Consider the following 23,698-nt stretch of genomic DNA (forward strand, 5'->3'; position numbering starts at 1 on the left):
TGCTGTCCTGCTCTTGATTTCTTGCCGCCTCTAGGACGTTTCTCAGAACAGTTCAGCAAGGAGTGATATCTGCTCCTCTAAGTGTGATGCACTTGGTTCGCTGGGCTTTGGTGGAATTTAGCATATTCTGAGGCTTGTTCATATAGTAATGTTCTTCGGCTTTAGATGGGATATCCTTTTCCCCTTCAAGAGCTGACTCTTCAGTCACACAGGGATAAGAGTGATAGAGCAAATGGGGGCAAGAGGAGAGCTTGATAACCTGAACATTTTAATTTTTTCCAGAGTTGAAGAAAGTTCCAAACAACATCCCTCCAGACATTGTTAAACTTGACTTGTCACACAACAAAATCAACCAGCTTCGACCCAAGGAGTTTGAAGATGCTCATGAGCTAAAGAAATTAAACCTCAGCAGCAACGGCATTCAATTCATAGATCCCGGTAAGTTCCACAGAATAGCCCTTTAAACAGGTGACAGGTGTTCTCTGTTTTTTCATTATGGCAACATTTATAGTAAATACAATTTAGTTTTTAAAAAACTAGTAAGAAGTTTGAATTTAAATTAAACATGATGCTTATAGTAGAACTTGCTTGGCCCTCAGAAATATTTGCCAAACTGCTGCTTTATGAAGTATGTAATAAGCAACAGTTATTCAGTTGGTCCAAATAAAAGAAGTGTTTTGTAGAATATATTTTAAAAATAAGAGTGTATGGCTAGGGCTTCCCTGGGGCACAGTGGTTAAGAATCCACCTGCCAATGCAGGGGACACGGGTTCGAGCCCTGGTCCAGGAAGATCCCACGTGCCGCGGAGCAGCTAAGCCCCTGAACCACAGCTACTGAGCCTGCGCTCTAGAGCCCACACGCAACAACTACTGAAGCCTGCGCACCTAGAGCCCATGCTCCGCCACAAGAGAAGGCACCACAATGAGAAGCCCGCGTACTGCAACAAAGAGTAGCCCCGGCTCACCACAACTAAAGAAAACCCGCACGCAGCAATGAAGACCCAAAGCAGCCAAAAAAAAAAAAAAAAAAAAAAAATAGGGTATGTGGCTAGTGGTCAATAATATGCTAAACATGTTGTGATTTTTAAAAGGAAATTCAGATCTGGCATTTTCATTGCTTTTCATTAAGTCCAAACTTATTTAAAATAAGGCTTTAACTTGTTTAAAGTAAATTTGAAACAATCTGCTAAGCAGAATAAATTAAGCTCATAAAATTAAGATCTAGTGTGCTCATAAATTAAGATAAAATGTGCTTTAAAAAAAACAAAAAGATAAAATGTGCTCAAACTAGAGCCAGATGGATTTTATCTAATCCTAGATCAAGATCAATTCTCTTTTTCATCCTTCAAATCTCTTCTCCCTTTGCTAAGCAAAGCCTCTGACAAAAATGAGCATGGTAAGTTAACTCACTGAATTTTAGAAAGAACTGAGAATTACTGCAATGTTGATCAGATTTGTAACGTACATGATATTTGTGCCTTCGCAGTGCCTTCGTAATTTGAAAAGCTGTCTTTAAAAATGTGTATTACTACTATTAATAGTACAATGTTAATGTCATAAACATTTTGAGTACAATTGTTTCTTGTTTTCTCAAAGGTAATTTAATACCATTAACAGAACATTAGGATTTTAACATTGTAGAAGTAAAAACTGAAAATGAATATTCTAGAGCTACCAAGGCATATTTTAGTATTAATAACATTTTTAAGTATTAAGAAATCATAATTTTTAAAAATTTTGAAAGGAACAGCAATATGCTACGCTCATACCTTAGCCTGTACAGATAGTGTAAACTTGGGAGTATCTTCAAATTTTGAGATCAAAAGCAATTTTCATTTTACATTGAATAAGAATACTGTAGAGATACTCTTCTCCCAAATGAAGCGGTCATTGTATTAGTGCGCAGGTCAGTCACTGGTAGCCGGTCTCCACAAAGCCAGGCCACAGGGTGAAGAATCTGGAGGTGGAGATCCTCTTTTGCTCAATGAGAACCAAAGAACTGCAAGACAAGCATGCCTGTCTCGGGTCCCTGGGCAAGTGTCTAATTTCCCCCCCGGCTCGCCTGCATGCAGCAACAAAGACCCAACGCAGCCAAAAATAAATAGATAATTTTTTAAAAAAAAAAGAAAAGAGGGCTTCCCTGGTGGCGCAGTGGTTGAGAGTCCGCCTGCCGATGCAGGGGACGCGGGTTCGTGCCCCAGTCCGGGAAGATCCCACATGCCGCGGAGCGGCTGGGCCCGTGAGCCATGGCCGCTGAGCCTGCGCGTCCGGAGCCTGTGCTCCGCAACGGGAGAGGCCACAACAGTGAGAGGCCCGCGTACCGCAAAAAAAAAAAGAAAAGAAAATTGTGAGATCATTAACTCACAAAATGTTAGCAAATCTTTGAAAATGCAGTGTCTTCAGAACTATCATTGCAAGGGCTGACCTTTTGCTCCTCCTCAGCCACCTGCTCCCCTCTCCCAATGACCCAAGTCATTGCTTTGCAACAAAATAGACTTCTTTTAGGGGGAATTAAGGGTTTTGTCTGAGAACAAATAATATGAAAATAGTTAATGGTATTAGTTTGAGAGCATATTTTTCAAATTCAAAATAAGGGCAATGAGAAAAAGAGCAATGAGAAAATGTTTGAAACAGAAACAAAATATTTGAAATCAGCATTGACCTGTAAATTCTAGAGTACCTGGTCATTTTACATCAACTGAAGTAGGGATAATTTAGGTTTAGATTTCTTTACTCTCAGAGGGGGGGAAAAAGCTTTTTGTTGTATTATTTTGTGTTATGTGTTTGATATTTGTTTTAATTATCCACCCTCCAGCAGAATTAAATACATATGAATTCAAAGCTGATAGCTACCATAGCTTGCCAAAATACAACCAGATGTCTTCAAAATGTTGATAAAAATTTTTTTGGTTTTGGACAATGCAAGAATATAATTCCTTCCCCCTGGGAAGGAAACTGGGAAACGGCTATTTTCTAGGCATTTTCAGAGTTATATCCCAGAGAGCTGTCAAATCACCCCCAAACACATTTCTCATTTTTTATGCACTTATGTCTTACATTTGAGATATTTTCCTAATTCATGCCTTTTTTGTGGCATCTTTCCAGTGAGTATTAAAAAATGCACATGAGCACAAAGTACATTTTTAGAAAGCTAACTTAAAACTGATTTTTCAAATAAAATATTGTATTCTAGTCAATTTAATCAAGGGCAAAGCTTTGTCTGAGTAAAAACATATTTCAGAATTTTGCATTTAGACACGTATACTGTTAGGGAAATATAATTAAAACCGAAGTCTTCACTCAGCACAGAAATCCTCTCCACAGTGGTAATAGAGAAAGAAGATTCTTTTATTATTGAATAAGCATTAAACCAGAATGTGATGTACATCACAGGCAATCTGCTAAGAGATTGCAGAAACAGAAAGAAATCTCACCCTTCGTATAGCCAAGCAGATACAACCTAATACATACGTGTTTTCATGATAAATAATAACTAGTTCTTAAGTAAGAAGACTTGACAGCACCATTTGTCAAACATTGTTCATTCTAACCTTACTTCGCAAGTGAGTTGGCATCTGTGTTAGCTAATTGGCTTTATCAAGAGGAAAACAAACTTCTATCTTTATGACAAGAGGTAATTTTGTGACTTGAAAGAAGGCTCCTATCCCCCCACAGAAACTGGGAGACAGGTGTTATCTTCCTTGATGTTTCCATTTCAAAGAGATGGCTCCCAGGTTCTTAAGAAGGACGATCCTCATAAAGCTGAAGAAGGCCTCTTTAGTCTTCTAAAGGATATGTACACAGTTCAAAGAGAAGAGAAAGTACTTGCAAGTTTTCTAAAGTAAGAACTCTGAGAAAAAGGAGGGGAGGGAAATCTTTTCCTTTATTTTCAATAGAGAGAATTAACTCTCTTATTTTTAATTTAAATTTGTCCTTATAATATACAGTGCACTTAACCCAATTACCCAATTGGTTTAATAAATATTTTCTGTTTCTAGCTGCTTTTTTAGGACTCACACATTTAGAAGAGTTAGATTTATCAAACAACAGTCTGCAAAACTTTGACTATGGAGTATTAGAAGACTTGTATTTTTTGAAACTCTTGTGGCTCAGAGATAACCCTTGGAGCTGTGACTACAACATCCACTACCTCTACTACTGGTTAATGCATCACTACAACGTGCATTATAATGGCCTGGAGTGCAAAATGCCCAAAGAATACAAAGGGTGGTTTGTGGGAAAATACGTTCGGAGTTACTATGAAGAATGCCCCAAAGACAAATTACCAGCATACCCTGAAACATTTGACCAGGATACAGAAGATGATGAATGGGAAGAAATACATAAGGATCACACAGCAAAGAAACAAAGTGTAAGAATCACTATTGTGGGATAACTTAGAAATTGTTCTGGTTGCAGCTAATTTTGTATTTGCTAAACCGGTGTCGGAAAACCGCATGTTTAGATTTTGATTAACTGTTTTACCTATTTAGGCAAGGTTACCCAGCTGAAGGAAGGTTCCCTTAATTATTATTATTGTTGTCACAGTATAGTAATCAAGGGAATACTCTCATGCTGCTTGCCTGCCTCTTTGCAGAACAGCTTTTGATGGTGACTCCACACTGGTAACCTGCAGGAGTTGGGTCCTAATGATGGCGTTAGGAGGTCATAATGTTCTGTATAAATGTTTTTACTGCTTTTTGAAAATTAAAAAAAACCTGGTTCATTTTTACATGCTTTTCAAGAGCTGCTTGCATATACCTAAAAATGATCAAAATGAAGAGATACAAATGCTTAGTAATAATAAAATGTAATTCTCTCCCCTCTGCCCCCCAACGTTTTTTTTTTCAGTAAGTCAGCTTATGCATTGAATAAATTTCCATTTCTGATTCCTGTGCACTCCAAAATGAGGTCCTGGTAAACCCAAATTCTCAACTACTTTTCACTGATCCTTGCAAAAATCTGTCAAGCTAGACCTGGAGGAGAATTGCCACAGGCAATAAGCCAAGAATCTGAGAATTATATTAGAGACCGCTCAGAAGATGGGACTCTCAGAAGCAGTTGTAGATGATGTGAACATGAGCTCTGAACAGGTATAAACACTAGTAAATGTGGAAACAGCACTGTTTTTTTAACAGAGTTCAGACTAGGGAGCCACCTGTCAGTGGGAAGGATCTGAGAGCCCTTCCTGCTAAACTAATATGTCAAGGAAAATAAAACAGGATGAAATTAGGATTCAGGGTCAGGAGCTGGGATGAAAAAGAAGCAAACAAAAAGGGAAGTGATATCAGAAGTAACTGAGGGCAGAGGTGGTACCCAAGAGAAGCCCCATGATTTGCATTGCAGGTTAAAATTAGCTCACCTGGAGAAACAATCACCAGAAAGAGAGGAAGTGTCTGGAGACTGACCCCATTAGTTTGTATTTTGATAGTACTGTACTATTAGAAAAATAAAATGCAAAGAAATACGTACCTATCATTAGAAATACCACTTTTTCCTTTTTATGCAGATTTTCTTTTCACTGAGTTGAATGTATTTCCATTTCTTATATCAAGGTATTCATACAAAGTTTAACAACTGGTCTTATCTGATACTTGTACAAATTTCCAATGTATAGAACATGGTAAATAACAAATAGTATTGAGCATTTCTTTTTTTTTTTTTTTGGCTGCACCATGCAGCTTGCAGGATCTTAGTTCCCCAACCAGGAATTGAACCCAGGCCACAGCAGTGGAAGCACCAAGTCCTAACCACTGGTCCTCCAGGGAATTCCCTTGAACATTTCTTAAACACCTATTAGAGGCCAGACACTGTGCTAAGAGCTTCATGTATTCTATTTCTGATTCTCACAAGATCCCTCTGAAGTACATAATATTATCTGCCTTTTCTAGATGAGGAAACCAAGGCTTAGAATGTAGATAACCTGGATAGAGCCACAAAGCTGGCAGGTGGCAGAGCCTGGACTCAGGTCCGCCTAAGTCCTTTCTACTGTGCAAGGCTACAGAGCATTCTAAACGTTACCTTTAGTCATGGCTGCCTCACATCAGAACTTCCAGAAACAGACACTAAAAGAATAGTAGGTGCTTTTTCTCCTGAAACACCTATGAGGGCAGGGGATAATCTTTGGGTCATGTCAGTTAATTCTATTAATATGTATAGGAAACCAAGAGAGTGGGAAGCTGGAACAATTGCTGGAGCTGGTGGTTCAGGAAATGATGCTGGATTGTAAGGTTCTAACCGCTATGCGCATTTTGTCAATGGTTTGGGTCAGGGTGGAGACTTAGAAATACTGGTTCTCAATGCAAATTCTCACATTGTTCAACATGAGGTATTGAAGGTAGCTGTTAAGTCTGAAGTGTTACCAGAGAGATGTAATAAATTCACTTATTGTTGATGAGCACTCAGAGTGGACTATTAAAGAAAACCTCCAAGATTTGATGGTGGAGAAAGCCAGGTGGGACCTCAGTGGAAGACAGAGGCACACAATGGGAATGTGAGGGTTCTGGAAAGAAATAAGGGCATTAAATCTGATTCAGAGAAAGGACCCAAGTTACTCTCTGGTTTAATTTTTGGAGGCTAGCTGGGAATTTTATTGGTTTATTTTTATATTCAGGATCATTCCCAGGGATCTATTTGAAAATAAAGCTCTGGAACACATCATGATAGAAATTGATCCAGACCATCCAAAAGTAAGTCATTTAGAATTGCTAATATCTCCCAGGGTCAAAATTTAAATACATTTTTAAAACCTTAAAATTTGCTTTTTTTTTTTTGTATCAGAGTTTATATTTTTTCAGGGAAGCATAGTTGATCAGTGATGGAATTAATAATTAGATACCTCCTCTTCTGCTAATTTCTTTTTTTAGTTAATTTTTATTGGAATATAGTTGATCTATAATGTTACGTTAGTTTCTGCTGTACAGCAAAGTGAATCAGTTATACATATACATATATCCACCCTTTCTGCCAATTTCATACTTGATTGATTAATAACTTGCCTTTGCAACTTCCTTCTGTTCAATAGGTGATGAAATTCAAGAGATTTTTTAAAAGTATATTTTATGGTAGTCAAAAATAATACAATCCTGAGATCTACATATTTGAACATAAATGTTTAAATATCACTTGAGTTTTTATCCAAATACCCAAGTGTTTTTTTTTTCAACTAGTTCTAAGATTCTTTGATTTTTCTGAAGTAAATAAGATTTACTACAAGCTGAGTTCTCCTGAGTCCTAAGCCTGAGTCAGCTCTGACCTAATTTTTGATTATTTGGGAAATATATTTAACATTAAACAGTTCAGATTATTCATTTACTAACCATCCCCTCCTCTGGAGTTAACGCCCTGGATCAATTAAGGTCTGTTTCTGAGAAATCTGAACAAGTCTCCTGCTCTAGCAAATAGAAGCGATTCAGTAATAAGAATCTACTTGCCTAAATTCTGTGAGATGTTGGGGCTTCTTTCTGCAGGAGGTGGATGGAGTGTTGGTGAATGATGGGGAGATGTAATATGTATCAGTCAGCAGTGTAACAAGGGAACTCCTATGAGACCATCAGCTGCCTTTTCAGCAGAAACTCTTCACGCCAGAAGGGAGTGGCATGATATTTTTAAAATGATAAAAGGAAAAAGAATAATCTACTCAAGGCTATCATTCAGATTCAAAGAAAAGATCAAGAGTTTTATAGACAAGCAAAAGCTGAAAGAAACAGGGTTTACAAGAAATGTTAAAGGGACTTCACTAAGTGGAAAAGAAAAGGCCACAACTAGAAATATAAAAATTACAAAAGGAAAACAATCTCATCGGTAAAGGCAAATATACAGTAAAGATAGCACATCAACCACTTATAAAGCTAGTAGGAAGTTTAAAAGACAAAAGTAGTAAAATCATCTATATCAACAATAAGTAGTTAAGAGATGCACGAAACGAAAGATGTAAACTATGATGTCCAAAACAAACTTGGGGGCTTCCCTGGTGGCGCAGTGGTTGAGAGTCCTTCTGCCAATGCAGGGGACACGGGTTCATGCCCCGGTCCGGGAAGATCCCACATGCCACGGAGCGGCTGGGCCCGTGAGCCATGGCCGCTGAGCCTGCGCGTCCGGAGCCTGTGCTCCGCAACGGGAGAGGCCGCAACAGTGAGAGAGGCCCGCGTACCGCAAAAAAAAAAAAAGAAACTTGGGGGAGTAAAAATGCAGGGTTGTTAAAATGCATTCAAACTTAAGAGATTAGGAACTTAATCAAATATGTATAAAGATTGCTGTATATACACCTCATGGTAACCACAAACCAAAAATTTATAATAGATACACACACACAAAAAAAGAAAAAAAATCCAAACAAAACACTAAAGATAGTCATCAAATCACAAGGAGAGAGAGCAAAAGAAGAAAAAAGTAACAAATTGGTTTAAGATGGCAGACTAAGCACATGTTTCAGTTTTCCTCTCCTACCTAAATTACAAGAAATAAATGATTTTTAATCTATAATATCCTTGGAAAACAAAAAGGAATGGTCTTGGTGGATCAGAAGTTAATAGTTCCTAAAAATCCAAAGGCAGACATGACCAGATTGAATGAGGAACATGCATAAGATGGCTACTGTAAAAGATGGAGCAGCATTATATCTTTATGAAGCGTGTGTCCCAGAAATTAAAAGATATAATAATATTAACACCATTCTCTTTAACAATATGAGAAAAGGACTCAAGAACAAGACAAGATGGCTACATATCCTTGCTACTGAAAAAAAGAAGTAAAAGATACAAGAATAGGAATGAATGGAAATAAAACTGTTAGTATTTCCAGATGACATGATAGTCTACCTAGAAAACCTAAAAGGTTCAACCAACAAACTTAAAACCAAGAAGATAGTTTAATACATGATCAGGTAAAATAACATCATATATAAAGCTACTGCTTTCTTCAGCACCAGCAATAACCAATTAGAATTATTCCATTTTGTATTTTTTCTTTTTTCAATGAAAAAAATATTACAGATAACAGTTGAGACCCCTTGTGAACCTCTTCCCCATTTCATTCAACCCTCTCCACCTCAGAGGTAACCACTATCTTGCATTTGGGGTTTTTGATTCCCATGCATGCTTTTTATATTTTACTGTGTGTGTGTGTATGTACAAGTGCCCTTGAATACACAGTATTGAAATTATTTCCACATATAAAGTATATAGTATTATTTTACACATTGAAAAGTTGTATACAAATGGTATTAGATTATATATATCATTCTGCAACTTGCTTTTGCCCATTAATATCTTTAGACTCATCCATGTTGATATTTACATGTGTTTAGGGCATTCTTTCTCATTATCTGAAGTCAACATGGATGTATACTTTTTGAAATCTATTTTTTCTCTCATTTCCAGAAATACATATGGAAACTTAAAAATGTACCTCAAAGGACATAGGGGTTAATGCAGTGGGCTGAATGTGTTCCCCCACAATTCATATGTTGGAATCCTAACCCCCAGTGTGATGGTATTAGGAGGTGGGGCCTTTGGGATGTAATTAAGGTGGAACTCTCATGAATAGGATTAGTGCCCTTACACAAGGGATTCCAGAGAGCGCTCTCTCCTGCTCTCTACAATGTGAGGATACAGGGAGAAGACGGAAGTCCATGACCCAGAACAGGGCCCTTACTAGAGCCCAGCCATGTTGGCACCCTGATCTTGGACTTTCAGCCTCTAGAACTATAAGAAATAAGTTTTTGTGGTTTATAAACCACCCAGCCAAAATGGAACTTTATTATAGCAGCCTGAACTAGGACAATTAAATACAGACTTCACAAAACAGCTTGGAAAAAACTGGAAATAACCTCAATGTCCATCAATAGGAAGAAAGTTAAATAAGTTACAGTATAGCCATAGTATGGGAAAATAACTTAGTAGTTCTATATGTACTGACATGAAAAGATTTCCAAGACATAATAGAAAATATAAGTATGATCCCTTTAATGTTAAAAATTAAAAATGTGTGTTTTTAATCACAAATACATAAATGTATTTTAGAAAAACAGAAAGACTGATAATGTTGAGTACCATGGGGTAAGTGAATGGGTTTGAGGGAGATGAAGGTAGATTTCTGCTTCTACCGTCTATTGTTAGAATTTCTTTAATGAGAAGTTCTTATATTGTGTTTTATTAGTGGATAAACTAATGACATATAGATAGAAAAATGTTAGACAAAAAAAAAAAAAAAGCAGTCAATAAGAATGACCAAAGGACCAACTCCCAAGGCATACAATCCAGCAAGAGCTGGCTATATTATAGGACTTTTAAATAGTTTTAATAGGCATTCTTATGGCCTAAGGTGGTAATTGAAGTTTCCATTTTAAAATACAGGAAAGCAAGACAAACAGTTGTAATGAACATACTTACTGATAGATCTCAAAGTTTTCAATCGGAGAACACAACCACGAAAATTCAAGCACAGCACATTTAGACGCCACCTTTGCAAAGTAGACACTATGTGTTTATCTGTGATTATATTTTTTACTGCGGAAAAATCAATCTGAAAAGGATAAACAAAAACATTAAGAAATGAGAGATCTTTTGCATGTAAAACTTTAAAAATATTTTTAAAGCATCAAAGAACTAAAATTTCTTCATCTCACCACTCTTTTTTTTTTTTTTTTTGGTTTGGGTTTTTTGTGGTCATTCCCAGGTTTAATTACAAATAGATTTTTTTTTTCATGGTCATTCCTAGGTTTAATTAAAAACAGATTCCAAATGTCCAGTCCAGGTTGACAGCTGGGAGGGCAGGGGTCTCACATCCACCCCTCATCAGAGTCAACTGTCTTAGAGTGGCCTGGATGCCCCCCTATAATTCCAGGTGAGCCCCAAGGCTTCCCCCTTCTTCAGTGTCAGTGAACCCTCCTGGGTTCATCATTAACGTGTGCCTGCTTCTTTTTTCATGAGCACAAACTATACATTGAGTCCTTGACTATGGGAAAGACAATTTAGAGTGTGTGGTCTGTAATGGCCTTTTCATAACTCATAATTTGGAGGGGATAGTTCTAGAGAAAAGGAAAGATGACCTGAGTGTACCTGGCTGATTGAAGAGCACAGAGGTTTAGTGAGCTCCGAATGGCCAGGGCTGGTTGATAAACACTTACATAGTATTTTTTAAATTGAAGTATAGTTGATAATAATAACGTAGTATTAATACTGTCTTTCAGCTAAAAGGTTAAGTATATGAACATTCACTTTCTCATTCTGAACAAAACTATTCTTTGTGCTAAAATGTTTGTTATAGTTGCGCCACATTTGAGCACTCACAAATAAAGGAAAAAATAACTGCAAATGAAGGACAACGCATAACTGAGGAAACAGAAATTTGCTGAACATAAAGCAGCTTAACTTCCTATCCTGGCTTTGTTCTTCACTGCCATATGCTCATATTTTCTTCATCTTTACCCAGTGAAGTCTTGGCAGAAGAGCTGGCTTTTTCTTCCAGTTTTCTGCAAGATTTGTCCTGATTTTAATATTCTACATATTCTTTCTCTTCCAGATCATTTGGATTTATTTATTTTTCTTCTTTATGGGTTTTCCAAAGGAAAAGGTAACACCTAATCTGTCACATAAGTAAGAGATTTATTACTTTAAATCAGTGGTTCTTAGCGTGGTCCTGGGACCAGCAGCATCAGCATCACCCAGGAACTTGTTGGAAATGCAAATTCTCAAGCCCGACCCCAGACCTACTAAGTCAGAAACTCTGGGGGTGGCAACCATCAATCTGTCTTAACAATCCCTTCAAATGATTCTAATGCATTCTAAAGCTTAAGAATCACTGCCTTCAACTAAAAATACATCTACGACAGGAATACTAAATTTGGTAGCTAAGAGGGGTTAACTAAGACAGAAGCACGTTTTCTTATTGCCGTTGCTGCATAAGGTCAGAGTAGAGCAGTATAGCCAAGAATGGGGTGGTGTTCTGATGAGATGTAAAGATTCTGAGTTGACTTACGGAGCTAGAGTCCCTGTACCTTGTCAACTCCTCTTAGTTTCTTTGTCAAAGTTTCTGCAGAATGACCCCGACCACCTATTCATAGATCAGTCTGAGCACATGATATCATTTGTCCTTCAATCAATAGCAATTAAGGAGGGGTGGTGAAGCCAGCTATTGACTGGACTTAGGCAACAAGGAAAATGTTACTACTCCAACATTTGTTGATGGCATAAATGATCACAGTTGTTAAGATTAAATCAATCAACCAAGAAAAAGAAAAGAAAGGTCATCAGGGATAACACATGCTTATTTTCTGTTGTTGGCTAAGACCTACCACCCAATGTCTCTTTGGAATGAAAAATATAAGCTTGTTCTAGTTTATGAGAATAGTACAAAAATAGTGCAATGACAAGAACAGTACAGAGGCATGAGCCTAGGAGTCTGCATTAGAAGCTTCCTGAGTGTGTGTGTGTACATGTGCATGCAAATACACTAAGAATTATCAAATAAGCTTTGCTTACATGTTATATATTTTAGCCCTATTTCATGCTCAGTAATTTTTTCCTTTACTCCATATTTTGTGCTGCTTTGTTGTATTTTTTGAACCAACAATAATAGCTAATATTTACTGAGTGCTGCCTACATGCCAGGCTCTACAGTAAGCACCTTGCTTGCATTTTCTCAATATATCTCTGGAGCTCCTTGAGTAAGGCAATGTTAAGCCTAACTCAGATATAATGGAGCTTTGTTTCAATCCAAAAATAATATTCAATTTATTTCTGTCATGTAAATTAGAAAATACTCATATTAAATCTCTTCAAATAACATTTTTTTATCTTGTCCTTCAGTCTTGTGCCTGGACAAAAGAGAAACAAATGCACCTACTTTTTGTGGCCCCATGTTGTGGAGCAGGGAAGAAGGTATTCCCCATTACAGGTGGCTTTATAGCAGTCTCTTCTCCTTTGAGAACTAGAATAAAGACATAGCTTCAGGTCATGTCTACTTACACCATTCCACAATGAGCTCATTTGTGTCATCAACAACCAGGAGCGATTAACTTGACCACATATTACCACATCTCTTAAACTGAGGTAGGAGAAAATCTAAACACAAAGAAAAACATTCACGATTTTGAAAAAATATGTGAATTTTGATCTAACTCTTTAATTTACCATTTTGTGTGAGTGTGTGTGTGTGTGTGTGTGTGTGTGTATAATGGTAATGTAATCTGTATATTGTAGCAGGGGTTTATGTGCTTGAATTTTATCTGAAGTTAGGAATTTTATCTAGAGTTCTAGAACTTATCTGATGCTGCCTTTGATATAATGTGATCAAATTGATAGCTGCAGAAGGATGGTGAGGAAGATAGATAGATTTATTTTATTTTCTGAGTGAAAGTGGTATTCTGCTAGAAAGTGAATAATTTCCCTAAATAGTAGCTGGTACTACATAGAAAGCATTCAATAATTATTTGCTGAACTGGATTCTTTTTAAAGTTATAGGATTCCTGGGAAAGATCAATAAACCCACTTTGGCTTCTATTTCTAGAATACTGGTAGACTAGAAAATCTGGAAATCCTGTTGATACAAAACATCAGTAAATGCTAAAACAAACATTTTTAAAAATATTTCCTTTTTAATTTTTTTAAAATTTCAGCTTTATTGAGGTATATTGACATAAAATTGTAAGATATTTAAAGTGTACATCATAGTGAGTTGATTTATGTATACATTGTAAAAGGATTCCCCCATCTAGTTAAATTAAACATATCCAACATCTCACATACTTATCTTTATTTATTTTTATGAGAACATTTAAGTTCTACTCTGTGAGCAAATTTCAATTATACAACACAGTGTTATCAACCATAGTCATTATTTAGATTACTTTTAATCTAAAGTGTATTAGATTATTTATCTCCGTGTATTACTTTAGATTCTCAGACCTTATTCATCTTATAGCTGAAAGTTTATACCCTTTTTCCAAACTCCCTATTTCCCCTACCCCATAACCCCTAATAATCACTTTTCTACTCTCTAAAACAAACATTTGTTTTTAAAAAATAACTGAGTTTTCAAGAAAGTAAGGAAAATACCCAGGGCCCCAGTCTTTGTAAACCCAGACGCACACTAAGATATCCATGCCATAGTTGCTTGGGATGGGAGAACGGTGGAGGTGGTTGCTGCTTTTCATAACAAATAAGTTCAGATTTTACTGGCCATGCAGGGACAGAAAAAGTTACCAGGCTTATACAAAGCTGGAGGTCATAACTGAGTCAGAGAGAGAAAGAGAAGGAGACAGAGAAAGGGAGAGACACAGAGAAATCCAGGATTATAAAAAAGAGAGATGTAAAAACAAAACAAAAAACTGCTATTGACAGGAGAAAAACTAAAGTACCTAGCCTGGGATGAAAAAAATTTCCCAAAGAATTTGTAACCAAAGACCACTTATTGTGTGCATTGGAATTTGAATTTTAATTATTTGTGGAATCTAACGTGAATTTATTACCTTTGTAATTGTATTTGATACATTAACATGAAAAGAGTTTTCAACTTGGTAGTAACTATGGGGCATTTGGCAGAAATGAATACCCTCTCTCTAAAGAAACACACCCTCAAACCTGGCCTTGTAGAATTCCTACAGATTAAGCCACAACAAAATGAGCTCTCAATAAAAATTACAAAACACAGGAAGGGAAAAAAGTCCAATAAGAGTCAACAACAGAAAAACAATAACTTCATGAATAAAATTGTCAGTAATCATGAAAACATTAAGGTGATGAAGACAAAAAAATTCTTGAGAAAAGCTGTTGTTGGGCAGATTTATAAAGAAACCAAATAAAATTCATGGCAGTTAAAAACATAATGATTGAAACTAAAAACTCAACAGATGAGTTAAATAGCAGAAGAAACCCAGCTAATACAAGAAATAGCAAACTGGATGATGTATAATGAAATTACACAGGATAAAGCACAGAGAGATAAAGAGATGGAAAATATAAAGGAGGCTAAGAGACACATTATATAACATAAAAAGGTCCAATATTCTATATATCTTTATAGAACTTCCAGAAGGAAGGAACAGAGCAAATGGAATCAAAGCAAACTCAAAAATATTACAGACAAAACTGCTTTAGAAGTGATGAAAAGCAACAATTCTCAGACTTAAGAAGCACAAGAAATCCCAAACAGGATAATCAAGATACTATGGGTTTGTAGTGAAATTGCAAAAGACCATAAGCAAAGGAAAACCTTAAATGCAGCCGGAGACAGATTACATACAAAAGAATGTCACTTAGCAGTCGCAGAAAGCATAGTCAGCAGAAAATACTTACCAATCTCAGATACCACATGCAAGTAAATTACAACTCAAGGATGAGTATTAAGTAAAGACACTCTATGACAAAGACTGAGAGAGTTTGCCTCCAATAGACCCATCACAAAACAACTTCTAAAGGACACTGAAATCAGAGGAAAGGAGTGAGATGAAATAGTAATGATGGGCAAAGAAATTTAATAAGCATAAGGGTAAACCCAGCAACCTTATAAAAACATATAAGGGGGCTTCCCTGGTGGCGCAGTGGTTAAGAGTCCGCCTGCTGATGCAGGGGACATGGGTTCGTGCCCCGGTCCGGGAGGATCCCACATGCTGCAGAGCGGCTGGGCCTGTGAGCCATGGCTACTGAGTCTGCACGTCTGGAGCCTGTGCTCCGCAACAGGAGAGGCCACAACAGTGAGAGGCCCGCGTACCGCAAAAAAAAAAAAAAAAAAAAAAAAAAAACATATAAGGATGATGACACGTGGGAGTACAAAAAACAAGGGACAAAACTGCTGGAATATATTCATATTCTAAGACTGGAGAAAGTAATCAGAATTTAAATGTTCTAAATTCCATTAATTAGGAAGAAAATATAGCTATTAATTTACTTTAGGCTTTATTAAGGTAAATGCACATGTCAAAAATATTTAAGAGAAGCCACCGAAATAGTGGAAATAGAATGGATATCTTCTAACACATGAAAATGGGGACAAGGGGGTAGTTTTTAAAATTCAATAAATAAAGGCAGGAAAGGACAAAACAGAAGCACACAAAAGAGAATAAATAATATAAAATAAGATGAGAAAAATGAATCTAAGTATATCTAATAATAATAAATTTAACAAAATTCACTGCTTGGAAGACAAAGATTATCCCTAATAATGCTTTTGCTTTAAAGTTTTCCCCTCTGATATCAATATAGCTATCAAATTTCCTTTCAGTTGTGTTCATCTTGTTCAGTATTGTATTTTAGGTGGATTTTTAAAATTTGTCTGATAAAGAGGGTCACTACATTATAATTAAAGAAAACAATTCAAATAATTTACTAAATATATATAATAATTCTAAATGAAAGTATCCAGTAGTATAGCTGCAAAGATACAAGGAAAAATTGACAGATCCCAATCATGATGAAAGATTATATCAGAACTCTCAATTGTTGATAAATCAGGGTGAGGAAATAAAAATCTTTCCTAGATTCCTCAATGCTCCTGTAAAACGCTCTAGCCTCTGGAGACAGAAATCTATATGATAAAAAGGTAATGTTTTGTCTTCACTTCCTCTATAAACATTTTACTTTCCACATACTGTGGAGATTAGATCTGTAGCTTTCTGTCTAGTTAATTTCTCTGATCTAAAAGGATAATAAAACTTCTCTTTTCTCCCCAAGAAGGTCAAATGTGTATAATCTGGCCTAGTTCCCTAGGTCAAGCTCCCAAGATGTCAGGAAGATCCCTAATAATTTACATTCAAGGAGATATGTGTTGCAGGACCTGGGAGACATCTATAGATCATAAAAGCTAGAGACACTGGTGCTTATCTGGCCCTTGGAGAGATGTATTTACAAGGAGTCCTACCTCCTCTTTTACTCACAAGGACCCTTGTGATTACGTTGGATCCACCCAGATAAACAAGGATAATATCACCATCTCAAGATCTTTAACTTGAGTCTGCAAAGACTTTTGCCATGTATTCACAGGTTCTGAGGATTGGGGTGGGGGTGGGGGGTGGGTAGCACGGGGGACTATTATTCTGCCTATCAAACTATGTAAGGAAATGATAAACACTAAATTTAAGAGAGCAGTTACTTTTTTTTTTTAAGATCTTTATTGGAGTATAATTGCTTTACAATGTTGTGTTCGTTTCTGCTGTATCACAAAGTGAGTCAGCTATACATATACATATATCCCCATATCTCCTCCCTCTTGCGTCTTCCTCCCACCCCCCCATCCCACCCCTCTAGGTGGTCATAAAGCACCGAGCTGATTTCCCTGTGCTATGTGGCTGCTTCCCACTAGCTATCTATTTTACATTTGGTAGTGTATATATGTCCATGCCACTCTCTCACTTCATCCCAGCTTACCCTTCCCGCTCCCCATGTCCTCAAGTCCATGCTCTACATCTGTGTCTTTATTCCTGTCCTGCACCTATGTTCTTCAGAACCATTTTTTTTTTTTAGATTCCATATATACATGTTGGCATGCAGTATTTGTTTTTCTCTTTCTGACTTACTCTGTATGACAGACTCTAGGTCCATCCACCTCATTACAAATAACTCAATTTCATTTCTTTTTATGGCTGAGTAATATTCCATCGTATATATGTGCCACATCTTCTTTATCCATTCATCTGTCGATGGACACTTAGGTTACTTCCATGTCCTGGCTATCGTAAATGGAGCTGCAGTGAACATTGTGGTACATGACTCTTATTGAATTATGGTTTTCTCAGGGTATATGTCCAGTAGTGGGATTGCTGGGTCATATGATAGTTCTATTTTTAGTTTTTTAAGGAACCTCCATACTGTTCTCCATAGTGGCTGTATCAATTTACATTCCCACCAACAGTGCAAGAGGGTTCCCTTTTCTCCACACCCTTTCCAGCATTTACTGTTTGTAGATTTTTTGATGATGGCCATTCTGACCATTGTGAGGTGATACCTCATTGTAGTTTTGATTTGCATTTCTCTGATGATTAGTGTTGTTGAGCATCCTTTCATGTGTTTGTTGGCAATCTGTATATCTTCTTTGGAGAAATGTCTATTTAGGTCTTCTGCCCATTTTTGGATTGGGTTTTTTGTTTTTTTGATATGGAGCTGCATGAGTTGCTGCTGCTTGTATATTTTGGAGATTAATCCTTTGTCAGTTGCTTCGTTTGCAAATATTTTCTCCCATTCTGAGGGTTGTCTTTTTGTCTTGTTTATGGTTTCCTTTGTTGTGCAAAAGCTTTGAAGTTTCATTAAGTCCCATCTGTTTATTTTTGTTTTTGTTTCCATTGCTCTAGGAGGTGGGTCACGAAAGATCTTGGTGTGATTTATGTCATAGAGTGTTCTGCCTGTGTTTTCCTCTAAGAGTTTTATAGTGTCTGGCCTTACATTTAGGTCTTTAATCCATTTTGAGTTTATTTTTGTGTGTGTAAGAGAGCAGTTACTTCTGAGAGAGGGGGAAAAATGCAGTTAGAGAGGCTTTAATTGTATTTGTTAAGTTTTATTTCTTAAACTGAGTAGTGATTACACATGTTCATTACATTATATTTCTTTTCATGCCTAAAATATTTTATTTTAAAAACCTCACTTTTGAATAAAGTACCCAGGAATAAATTTAACTAAGGAGGTGGAAGACTAGTACACTGAAATTTCTTTCTTTACTGAAAGAAATTAAAGAAGACCTAAATAAATGGAAAAATATCTCAAGTTAATAGATTGGAAGACATAACAACAATAACAATAAAATAAATTTAATTAGACCTTGAAATCTGTCTATGAATAAACACCAAAAACAAACAAACAAACCCACAGGCTCAAAGAGTTTACAAGACTATTCTATCAAATATCCAAGGAATAGGTAATACTAACACGAATAATATTAAGATGTCAGTACTACCCAAAGTGATCTACAAATTCAGTATAATCCCTATCAAAATGCCAGTGGTCCTTTTTTTTCCCCAGAAACACAGAAAAGCCAATCCTCAAATTCATATGGAATCGCAAGGGGCCCCAAGTAGCTAAAACAATTTTGAAAAAGAAAAGCAAATTTAAAGGAGACACACTTCCCAATTTTGAAACTTATTGCAAAGCTACAGTAATCAAAACTGCATTGTACTGGCATAAGGATAGGTAAATAGACTGTTGTAGTAGAATTAAGAGCATAAAAATAAAACAATACATCTATGGTCAATTGATTTTTGCAAGGATGCCAAGAACATTCAATGTGTCAGGAACAGTCTCTTCAACAAACAGTGCTGGGACAACTGGATATCAAAATGCAGAAGAATAAATTTTGGACCTCCTACCTCACATCATACACAAGATTTACTCAAAATGGATCAATAACCTAAATATAAGGCTAAAATCTATAAAACTCTTAGAAGAGAACATAGGGGTAAATCTCCATGACCTTGGGCTTGGCAATGGACTCTTAGATATGACAACAAAAGCATGAGCAATAAAGGAAAAAATAAGTTAGGATTCATCAAAGTTTAAAACTTCTGTGCATCAAATGACTTTATCAGAAAGTAAAAACTCTACCTTTTGTCTGTATGTGCTGCAAAGGGAAAAAATGTGCCACAAATTGTCAGTCATTGAAATGGCCTAGAAGTACTGGAAAGGTATTATGGTCAATCAGATGGCCTGAAAAGTGTACCTGTACAGTTTTGCACATATACTATACTTGAGGAAGTATTATAATAGACAGGGTTTATGCCCAGGGGTAAAAGCAACCTAGAAAATAGAAGTAGCAGCACAGAATAGCAGTAAAAGTGTAGGGCCAAATTTCTGAGACACTAAGCAATGTGAGAACAAGTGACTTGTGTAAGAGTTGGGTAAGAACAGCTTGGAGTAAGAGGGGGCCAGAAAGCAAAGCCCTAAGGGTAGCAAACTGTAATAGAACTAATGAAGACATAAAGTCACTGAAGAGAGCACCTCTGAGTCTCCTCAACACACAAGGAAATGGACACGCCACTGCTCAGGATGGATTGAGCCTTTATTCCAGAGTCACTGCTACTCCTTGGAAGGTTACTCTCTTAGTTTCCCAAGGCTGCTGTAACAAATTATCACAAACTCTGTGGCTTAAAACAACAGAAAAGGGTACAAGTCTGAAATCACAGTGTTGGCAGGGCCATGCTCCCTCTGAAGGCTCTAGAGGTGGCTCCCTCCTTGCCTCGTTCTAGCTTCTGCTGTTTGCTGGCATTCCTTGGCATTCCTTGGCTCATAGCTACATCACTCCCATCTTTTTCACATGGCCTTCTTCCCTCCTGTGTGTTTCTGTGTATCTGGATCTCCCTCTCCTTTCTTTTATGAAGAAACCAGTCATTAGATTTAAGACCCACCCTAATCCAGCGTGATGTTTTCTTAGCTAATTACATCTATTTTCAAACAAGGTCACATTCTGAGGCTCTGGTTGGACATGAATTTTGGAGCAATACTACTCATTTCAATTACCTAACTTCCCTGAGTCCATTTCCATATCTGCAAAATGAGGGTCTTTGATGAGCAAATCTCCCATAGCCTCTTCCATACTGAAAATTTTATGATTACTGTTGTGATTCATGGCCAGATAGTTAAAACTAGACTTCTAATTGTATTACCATTGTGTGATCTTTAATGTTAAGTTTAAAAGGTTGATTTTTCCCATATCATGTAATTAAATTACTTTTAAATGAGAAATCTAACAGAATATTAATTATAACCAAAAGAAAGTCCATTTCTAACTGGATTGTACCCATCATCCAGGTGCAAATTCTTGCATAAATGGAGACAGACTTTTATATGAAAGGCATTCCTGCATTCTTGTCTACCTAGTAGAAAAGCAAGGGGCTAATAGAAAAAGACCATATAATGCCATTTCCGATATGTGGTATTAATTTATTCACTAATTCATTTAACACTTATTGTTAAGCACCTGCTCTATGACAATCATACCTCACTAATCCTATAGAACATTACCCAGAAATATTTAAGAGGCAGGTTTTCCACATCTCAGTGTGGAATAAATTTTTGTAAAGAATTTAAGTGCAATTACCATAAACTTACACTTTCTCCTAGGGAGTCATGCCATTGTTGTGCAATACATATTGAGAGTTCTAAAACATTCATATGCGTTTATACTTGGAAAAACGGAAAATAACTCCACAAGGAACGGGGGCTGTTGCCAACATGGAAACCTGGGAAGAACATCAGGGCAGGTGAGTGTGGATTTCTAATTCAATTCCATAGAAAATTATTGTGTGGTTATTCTATGCAAGGGATTCTAATAACAACAGCAAAAAAAACTGACAAGATGTGACAGAGAATAAAAAGCGAAGTTTTAAGAAAACTTAATACCATGAAACTATATATAAGTATCAAGTATGAGGCTATTCAGTCTTCCTATTTTATATGTATCAGTCAGTACCCACTATGTGCCAGGTGGAGTTGGGATCTTTAGGAGAAGAAAGAACATCTAGTGGTCGTGAAAACATAGTGAGGTGAGCTAGAGAAATGAAAGCCCATATCACAAGGGAATTGGAGGGATGTAACAAAGAAGACAAAATAGGAGAGAAGAACCTTGCGCCCCTAGTAGGGGGAGAACAAAAGAAAAAGAATTCACAAGTTCAAGGAAGCCTGCTTCGCCCCTAAGAACTCAAAAAACAGGTGCTGGTGGTATATGATCCCAGCTAAGGAATATGGCAGCAGCTGGAAGAAGAGTCTACGTAGAGTCTGAGACCTTTCACACTTAATGCCCACTCCTCACTCCTCCTGACTCATGTGGTAATGAATGACACGTGCAAGAGACCAGGAATGGTTCTTGGGTCGGGGAGACTATGAAATGCTGACAGTAAGCTGAAGCACCAGGTGTACAACAGATATTTTCATTTTGACCTCAAATGATAGAACTAGGATCCCTGGGGGGAAATCAATCGCTGACAGATTTCAGCTTTATGTAAGGAAAGTCCTCTAGGCTAGTCCCTTCTAGCACAAAGACTCTATGGTTTTAGGATTTTGTAATTCTCTGCTCTCCCAAGCAAGCAAGTTCCAGAAGAAAAGAATGTATAATGGTCATGGTGAGAATTAACTATATTCTCTAACCCTCTGTGGTGTTCGATTGGTATTGGAACACATATCAGCACATGTGTTCCACATAAGAGCAGGGAGAAGGATCAAGGAAGAGCTGAAGTGAAGTGGGCTGACTAGGAAGGCTGTCTGCTCACTGACTGTGATAGAACATTGAGTGTGTTACCGAGGAGATACTGACTTGGGTAGAGGAGCCTGTTGGAAAAGATGAACTTTAAGTTCCTCCTAGACAAAGATCCTGTTATTCTAAGATTTTGTAATTCCTTGCTTTCCAAGACAAGCCAGCTCTTAAAAAAAAAAAAAAAAGACCTTCATGAGAATTACATCTATCCTCTAGTAACGCCAGCATTCCCTACGTATTTGTTAGGTTGCCTGGATAGTAATGCATTTCGTGTGGCAGTTCTTGCTGTAAGCACAGTGGAAACCAAACAAAAATAAGTCCAGACACTATTGGCACTGGAGGGGGAAAATGTCACAGTATAAATCGTCTAAATCAGACACAATTTACGCATCACAGAATTATGCGACAGTGTGCACCATCAAATAACTGTAGCAAAGCCTCCTGAGCAACTGTATAGCACTCGGTTTACAAAATGCTGTTAACGTGCATGCTGGCCAAGTCATTCTGCAAGGCCTGTGTATTCAAGTTGCTTGGTAAAGCTGAAGAGGGATTCCCTTCAGGTCAAGATATCTGTATTTCTCGAGGTTTATGAAAGAGAAAAAGTAGAAATGAGAAAAACATGCCTGCGAAAGGCTGATTTCCACTAAGCTAAGTCAGGTACCACTCACTGGTACCTCTATCCAATGACTGAGTAGGTGAGTCTGTCAGTGAGTTCTAAACCAAGAGACCATACCTCAGAGCTGGAGAAATGGAGAAGGTCCTTTCTCTTGATGGAAATAAGATATAATACAAATTAAAGGTTCAGTTTTGGTCCATTACACATAATGTGCCAAAGCCTGTGTCACAACCGTCAGGTAGGCCTGGTCCTCTGCCCAGGACTAAAAGAACAAGGGAGGGATGTGAAAACCCGAACCCATCATCTTTCTAAACCTATTACGTGGGACTAACACAGTAGGCCTCTGAGTGGAATGTGAGTAATAGCCACTCCCAGAGGAGGGTGTCCACTTAGGACGGCTACCCAGTGCAGATGTTGGAGCTTCACTTGGGGAGGCGGGCATCCAAGTGAGGCAGGGGTGAGGGGTGAGGGCATGGTGTCGGAGGTGGGGCACCAACAGCATGAGGAAGCTGGCCTGGCGCAGGGCTTAGAGCCCAAGTGCACAGGAAAGTGATCTAGTCAAGCAATGGGGACCCCAGGAGAGATAAGGCAGGTGGTCACCCTGGGGGGAGATGGAGCTTGGTGGTGTGAGAAGCACATCGAATCTTGAGATGAGGGACTGGCCTGTGTGGAATGTCAGAACCAGAGGAGTGTAAGGGGGTGGTACTTGCACAGGAAAGGTGGCCGTGACGGTAGGAGATCAGTACATATGGGGAAGAGGTGGATTGATCAAGTAAGTTAAAAGGCTAAAAATTGGGAGCCGGGTTTCTCCCTCTAGGAGAAGGTAGTTATGAGTGTGGAAAGGAAGAAAACTAGAATGAACCCTGTGGTGTTACACTGGAATTGGGTGTTGGTGGGAAGTCGTGGTTTTCG

At 37.5% G+C, this 23,698-nt stretch overlaps 2 protein-coding genes across 2 annotated transcripts in view; one reads left to right on the forward strand and one right to left on the reverse strand.

The window, feature by feature from the left end:
- LRRC17 (leucine rich repeat containing 17) overlaps positions 1-4,803 on the forward strand; it is a 31,786-nt gene extending 26,983 nt beyond the window's left edge. The window contains exons 3-4 of the mRNA XM_082632413.1: positions 283-438; positions 3,999-4,803. Of these exons, the coding sequence (XP_082488539.1) occupies positions 283-438; positions 3,999-4,396 (554 nt within the window). The 3' untranslated portion in view covers positions 4,397-4,803. The remainder of the gene's footprint in view (positions 1-282; positions 439-3,998) is intronic.
- FBXL13 (F-box and leucine rich repeat protein 13) overlaps positions 1-23,698 on the reverse strand; it is a gene marked incomplete at both ends in the record, with an annotated part of 188,464 nt that overhangs the window by 107,367 nt on the left and 57,399 nt on the right. The window contains 2 exon segments of the mRNA XM_082632412.1: positions 10,392-10,524; positions 12,969-13,064. Coding sequence (XP_082488538.1) covers positions 10,392-10,524; positions 12,969-13,064 — 229 coding nt within the window.

This window comes from Mesoplodon mirus (genome assembly GCF_964341445.2).
Source record: "Mesoplodon mirus genome assembly, chromosome: 9".
NCBI classification, from domain to species: domain Eukaryota; kingdom Metazoa; phylum Chordata; class Mammalia; order Artiodactyla; family Ziphiidae; genus Mesoplodon; species Mesoplodon mirus.